At 43.1% G+C, this 6,496-nt stretch overlaps 2 protein-coding genes, 1 long non-coding RNA gene and 1 pseudogene across 4 annotated transcripts in view; 2 read left to right on the top strand and 2 right to left on the bottom strand.

The window, feature by feature from the left end:
• The window catches only part of LOC111980723 (17-beta-hydroxysteroid dehydrogenase 14), a 10,023-nt gene extending 7,909 nt beyond the window's left edge, over positions 1-2,114 (bottom strand). The window contains exons 1-3 of one of the 2 annotated variants that reach the window (XM_024011634.2): positions 1,773-2,111; positions 1,627-1,665; positions 1,008-1,105 (exon numbers count right to left, since the gene is read on the bottom strand). In XM_024011634.2, coding sequence (XP_023867402.1) covers positions 1,008-1,105; positions 1,627-1,665; positions 1,773-1,863 — 228 coding nt within the window. In that variant the 5' untranslated portion in view covers positions 1,864-2,111. Of the gene's footprint in view, positions 1-1,007; positions 1,106-1,626; positions 1,666-1,772 lie in introns of both variants that reach the window. The other variant, XM_024011635.2, reaches the window with a different exon arrangement.
• Positions 1-6,496, bottom strand: part of LOC139029520 (uncharacterized) — a 163,118-nt gene that overhangs the window by 76,156 nt on the left and 80,466 nt on the right. The gene's annotated exons all lie outside the window — the stretch shown is intronic.
• Positions 3,670-6,496, top strand: part of LOC111980133 (potassium voltage-gated channel subfamily A member 1-like) — a 167,818-nt pseudogene continuing 164,991 nt past the window's right edge.
• The window catches only part of kcna7 (potassium voltage-gated channel, shaker-related subfamily, member 7), a 21,656-nt gene continuing 21,072 nt past the window's right edge, over positions 5,913-6,496 (top strand). The window contains 4 exon segments of the mRNA XM_070433710.1: positions 5,913-6,283; positions 6,286-6,385; positions 6,387-6,446; positions 6,448-6,487. Of these exon segments, the coding sequence (XP_070289811.1) occupies positions 6,094-6,283; positions 6,286-6,385; positions 6,387-6,446; positions 6,448-6,487 (390 nt within the window). The 5' untranslated portion in view covers positions 5,913-6,093.

The following is a 6,496-nucleotide window of genomic DNA, read 5'->3' on the forward strand; positions in this document are numbered from 1 at the left end:
CATCCCAACCGTGAAGCACGGGGGTGGCAGCATCATGTTGTGGGGGTGTTTTGCTGCAGGAGGGACTGGTGCACTTCACAAAATAGATGGCATCATGAGGATGGAAAATTATGTGGATATATTGAAGCAACATCTCAAGACATCAGTCAGGAAGTTAAAGCTTGGTCGCAAATGGGTCTTCCAAATGGACAATGACCCCATGCATACTTCCAAAGTTGTGGCAAAAAGGCTTAAGGACAACAAAGTCAAGGTATTGGAGTGGCCATCACAAAGCCCTGACCTCAATCCTATAGAACATTTTGGGCAGAACTGAAAAAGCATGTGCAAGTAAGGAGGCCTACAAACCTGACTCAGTTACACCAGCTCTGTCAAGAGGAATGGGCTAAAATTCACCCAACTTACTGTGGGAAGCTTGTGGAAGGCTACCCAAAACATTTGACCCAAGTTAAACAATTTAAAGCCCATTTGTAATCTGATTAAATGTCAGGAATTGTGAAAAACGGAGTTTAAATGTATTTGGCTAAGGTGTATGTAAACTTCCGACTTCAACTGTATATATATATTTTTTTAAACTAATTAATAAATGTATGTCAGCACAGACCTCAATGCCTGAGCGAACTCTCAGTCTGGGAGGCAAGCACAAAAAAACAGGGGAAGAAAACAGGAAACACAGAGAGCTTCAAATAATGACCGACTGGGCCTTTAATAGTGATTTCTAAGCAGTTTATAAGTAGACCTTCAAATGAGGAGCAAGGGGCTTGCTAGAGCTGTGAGTAAACTCAGTGGAGAAGAGTCCTTTCACAGACAGGGAAATCCAACAAAGACTAAAGATAGGTGGAGTGTAGATTACAATACAAAATGTTATAGTAAGCATTCTGATAAACCACAGGTCATGTGATCCATTGAGGAATGAGGATATAAACTCTGTTGAAATGTTGTGCATATGAGTGATCATTTGACTCTCATTTCACTGCCCTATAAGATAAGTCCTTGCCCAGAAGCCCTACCTTGATGTCCTCCTCTTTGGAGATGTCACAAGGTACAAATTTGCATGACCCTGGCCCTGCCCGGTTCAGCTCGGCCTCTAGAGCCTGTCCTGCTGCCACTGTAAAAAAAAAAAACACATATATATATATAATAAGAATACAGTAAACTTATGAATATGCAATGTAAAGATGATGTAGAGAGGGATTTTTTTATGATTCATAAAGTCTTCAATAATGGATTACTGATGAATTAAGATTCTCAGACACATTATTAATACCTGTGTGGTGATTCTGATGGTTTCTTGTAACTGATGGCTTCTACGGTTGTGGCTAGATGAGTAGGAGAACTAATGCAGCAGGTTAGGAGAATTAATGCAGCAGGTTAGGATAATTAATGTAGCAGGTTAGGAGAATTAAAGTAGCAGGTTAGGATAATTAACGTAGCAAGTTAGGAGAAAAAGTTTAAGGTTAGGCTTAGCTACAATCCTACAGTTGTCACCGACGCAACTCGAACATGCAACTTTTGGTACGTAGCTGTACTCCATCTAGCCACAACCGTAGAAGCCACCAGTTCCACCACACCTGCAATGGTATACTTTAATCTGAGCAAAAAAAATCTAATAAACATGCAGCCACTCACCCCCTCTTGCACAGAAGACAACTTTGGCTCCATTCTCCACTGGGAAAAAAACAACAGAATAGCACATTATTGTTTCCCCAGTAACGTTACCTCACTCTGCTCAAATCTCAACAAACTAACTTCAAATCAGCAACTTTGATTCTTACCGAATACTTTAACAATCCCTCTACCAATCCCTTTGGACCCGCCGGTCACAATGACAACTTTGTCTCCGTAACGCAATGTACTGCCTGACATGTTCACAAGAGCCAACCCGTCACGGGTGATAATTTCAGTGATGATACGTTCGCAAAGAACCGCCACTACCTGGTTGACTGTGTTGGTCGAATGCCGCAAACAAAGTTACTTGACCTCTTTCCAAGCTACACTTTTTTATTCTATTTCTTTACATGCAGCAAAATATATAATTGCATCCCTCCCGTTGTCTTTTTGTCTTTTACATTTCTACGTTAACTTTCTCTTCCCTCCTCCAAGTTCCTCAAAAATCATGAGGTTTGTTGTCGCCTGTGAAGACAGGTGAGCGGCTTTGTGGAACTTGTAGTTTAAGCTCCATGCAAGTTCTAACGCACATCCTGGTGCTGCAACCTGCTGTGTCAACATGCATACCGGTATCTCAGTCTATGTATGAGGCATATTCTGAAATGGAAAAAATAAGCCATTACATTCATCAATTAACCAAGAAGCCAATGGGATGGTTTTTGCAATTGTTTAATGCATAATAAAAAAAATACTTTAAATACTTTAATGCTCACTTTCCTGTAAGATCCACCTCATATCAGTGTTATAACTGTTATACATTTTACTTGTTTCCCCCCCCCCCTTCCAACTGGCACACGTCTCTAAATAGTTAACTCAACCATCAATTCTTATTTTACATTTACATTTGAGTCATTTAGCTTACAATCTTATCCAGAGCGATTTACCGGAGCAATTAGGGTTAAGTGCCTTGCTCAAGGGCACATCAACATATTTTTTTACCTAGTCGGCTCGGGATTCAAACCAGCAAACTTTCGGTTACTGGCTCAAAGTTCTTAACTGCTAGGCTACATGCCGCCCCATGTAACCTTTTTCTAGCCCAGAAATAATGCTGTTGACATCTTACAGTGGTCACTATGTGTCACTTACATTTTTGTTGACACAACACCTGTGAGTCATTACCTGTCTGACACGTGTGCACCATACCCTATACTATACTATACTATACACTAAGCCAACTGAATAAAGGCTTATGAAAGGATAATCAGAAAAGGAGTGTCATGGTTTTTTGTTGTAGACTTTCAGTTTTACTGTTTGGTCTCATAACATGTGTTAACATGTTTGTAAATGTGACTTGGGCCCTACATTTTTCCTGACCACACCTCATCAGGAAATGCATTGGCTCTGCTACATAACTCGTTTAGCGCCCTGTGTGTTTCCTGGTAAGGTGACATGGTCAGAAAAACACAGGGCCCTAGTCAGGAGCAATATAAATACTGAAGCCAGAATGGAACTCCAAAATACATTCTCACTGGGGTTTTATGGGTGTTCATTTGGGTCTCGTGAGGACATCAGTACATGTGTTGAGGATRGTGTGTGTGTGTTTTTGTGTGTTTGTTTATGACAGGGAGAGAGGGAAAATTAAAGACTTTAAGAGAGAGGCAGGGGGCTGACATTAGGGGGTGGGGGTATGAAGAGGACACCATGCTGAGGTTGTAGAGAGAAGGCAGTGGATTGAATTTCGACCTGACAGCATTCTCCAGAGAAATAGTAGGCATGAGAGAGAGCAAAGGGGAGAGACTGAAGGCTGTGACCTACAAACAAGCTTAACTATCTTCACTTCACCCAGGGTGGGGTATCAGCAGACAGATTAACACTACCCCTGAAGGAGCCATGGTTCCCCCCCCTCCCAGCTAGGGAGGTGGGAGATAGAGACTTACGGAGAGATCAAACAGGGGATAGACAGACAGAGAGACGGCCAGAGGGAGGGCCGGACGGACAGACAGACAGACGGCCAGAGGGAGGGCCAGACAGACAGACAGACAGACAGACAGACAGACAGCCAGACAGATACCCTGTGGTGGAGGTACAGTAGTGGAGGCACCGTGATTCTCTTGAGTAATTAGTCTCTATCAACAGTAGCTGACTGACAGAGGGGTGAGTGGAACAGTCCAGGCTGCTTCTTGTAAATAACACCAATAATATGGTTCTTACTTCACAGCAGCATGCTTGGGCATGGCTTGTAACTAGGATGTTTATGAGTAGGACTCTGTGTTATTCTAATAATGGCTGTGTTGACTGTAAAGACTAACCTTCTGATTAAAGAAATAGTAATTCTGACCGAACATAAAGGTTATAGGTTCTGATTGAAATAACACCTGTCTAGTTCATGCTTTTATTTGTTATTCTGTACTGTAGTTGTAAAATGTGTCTTGCWTACTACYGGTCAAGAATTTTAGAACATCTACTCATTCAAGGGTTTTTCTTTATTTTAACTATTTTCTACATTGTASAATAATAGTGAACACATCACAATTATGACATAACACATATGGAATCATGTAGTAACCAAAAAAGTGTTAAACAAATCAAAATATATTTTGTATTTGAGTTTCTTCAAATAGCCACCCTTTGCCTTGTTGACAGCTTTGCAAACTATTGACATTCTCTCACCAGCTTCACAAGGTAGTTACCTGGAATGCATTTCAATTAACAGGTGTGCCTTCTTAAAAGTTATTTTGTGGAATTTCTATCTTTCTTAATGTGTGTGAGCCAATCAGTTGTGTTGTGACAAGGTAGGCGGGGTGTACAGAATATTGCCCTATTTGGTAAAAGACCAAGTCCATATTATGGCAAGATCAGCTCAAATAAGCAAAGGGAAATGACAGTCCATCATTACTTTAAGACATGAAGGCCACTCAATACGGAACATTTCAAGAATTTTGAAAGTTTCTTCAAGTGCAGTCGCAAAAACCATCAAGCGCTATGATGAAACTGGCTCTCATGAGGACCGCCACAGGAATGGAAGACCCAGAGTTACCTCTGCTGCAGAGGATAAGTTCATTAGAGTTACCAGCCTCAGAAATTGCAGCCCAAATAAATGCTTCACAGAGTTCAAGTAACAGACACATCTCAACATCAACTGTTCAGAGGAGACTGCGTGAATCAGGCCTTCATGGTCAAATTACTGCAAAGAAACCACGACTAAAGGACACCAATAATAAGAAGAGGGTTGCTTGGGCCAAGAAACACGAGCAATGGACGTTAGACAGGTGGAAATTGTCCTTTGGTCTGGAGTCCAAATTGGCGATTTTTGGTTCCAACCGCCGTGTCTTTGTGAGACGCTGTGTGGGTGAACGGATGATCTCCGCATGTGTATTTCCCACCATAAAGCATGGAGGAGGAGGTGTTATGGTGTGGGGGTGCTTTGCTGGTGACACTGTCTGTGATTTATTTAGAATGTAAGGCACACTTAACCAGCATGGCTACTACAGCATTCTGTAGCGATACACCATCCCATCTGGTTTGGGCTTCGTGGGACTATCATTTGGTTTTTCAACAGGACATTTTTATTTTATTTTTTAAATGTAACCTTCATTTAACCAGGCAAGTCAGTTACAATGACCCAACACACCTCCAGGCTGTGTAAGGGCTATTTGACCAAGAAGGAGAGTGATGGAGTGCTGCATCAGATGATCTGGCCTCCACAATCCCCCGACCTCAACCAAATTGAGATGGTTTGGGATGAGTCAGACCGCAGAGTGAAGGAAAAGCAGCCAACAATTGCTCAGCATATGTGGGAACTCCTTAAAGACTGTTGGAAAAGTATTCCATGTGAAGCTGGTTGAGAGAATGCCAAGAGTGTGCAAAGCTGTTATTCTACAATGTAGAAAATAGTAAAAATAAAGAAAAACCCCTGAATGAGTAGGTGTTCTAAAATTCTTGACCGGTAGTGTATTTGCGGGTGAATTGGCGTAAATTACTTAAAGCTTACATTTCTGTTAAATAATTATGAGTATTAAAATTGCCAATAATGTGAGTTTGTTTCTCCTCCCACTTCTTTATCTGCCATTACCTGATATGTCTCTTCTTCTGCAGTACCTGATATGTCTCTTCTTCTGCAGTACCTGATATGTTTCTTGATAACTTCAGCAGCGTTATGCATTTCTCTCTAGAATAAGGGGACAAACTGTCCTCACAAAGAACTAAATAGAAGTTGAATGACAGACCAAGGAATGGAGAACCATGACAAGGGTGGAGGTGAAGGAGGAGGAGAAGGAGACAAGAAACATCTCCCAGAGGAGGTGAGCGAGAGCGACAACGACAAGAGACAAGGACCAGCGCAACAAGGCGGAGAAGGGAGAGAAGGAGACAGAGAACAACGGCAGTGAAAAGGAGAGGGTTGAGGGGAAAAGGGAAAGCTGCCGTCGCTCAGGCTCCCTGTGGAGGGGGGTGGCCCTGACGGAGCGGCTAGCCATCAACGTGTCGGGGATGCGCTACGAGACACAGCTCCGCACTCTGGCCCAGTTCCCTGACTCCCTCCTGGGGGACCCTAACCGCAGAATTCGCTACTTTGACCCTCTGCGCAATGAGCTGTTCCTGGACCGGAACCGGAACTGCTTCGACGCCATCCTCTACTTCTACCAGTCTGGCGGGCGGCTGCGGCGGCCTGCCAACGTGCCCTGGATGTGTTCTTGGATGAGCTGCGCTTCTATGAGCTTGGTGAGGAGATCATGGAACGCTTCAAGGAGGATGAGGGCTTCCCAAGGAGGAGGTGCCTGCCTGCCTGAGAACGAGATGCAGAGGAAGGTTTGGATGCTTTTTGAGCATCCAGAATCCTCCTCGCGCACGCATCATCGCCATCATCAGCGTCATGGTCATTGTGGTGTCCATC

This window comes from Salvelinus sp. IW2-2015, linkage group LG20 (assembly GCF_002910315.2).
Source record: "Salvelinus sp. IW2-2015 linkage group LG20, ASM291031v2, whole genome shotgun sequence".
Lineage (NCBI taxonomy): Eukaryota > Metazoa > Chordata > Actinopteri > Salmoniformes > Salmonidae > Salvelinus > Salvelinus sp. IW2-2015.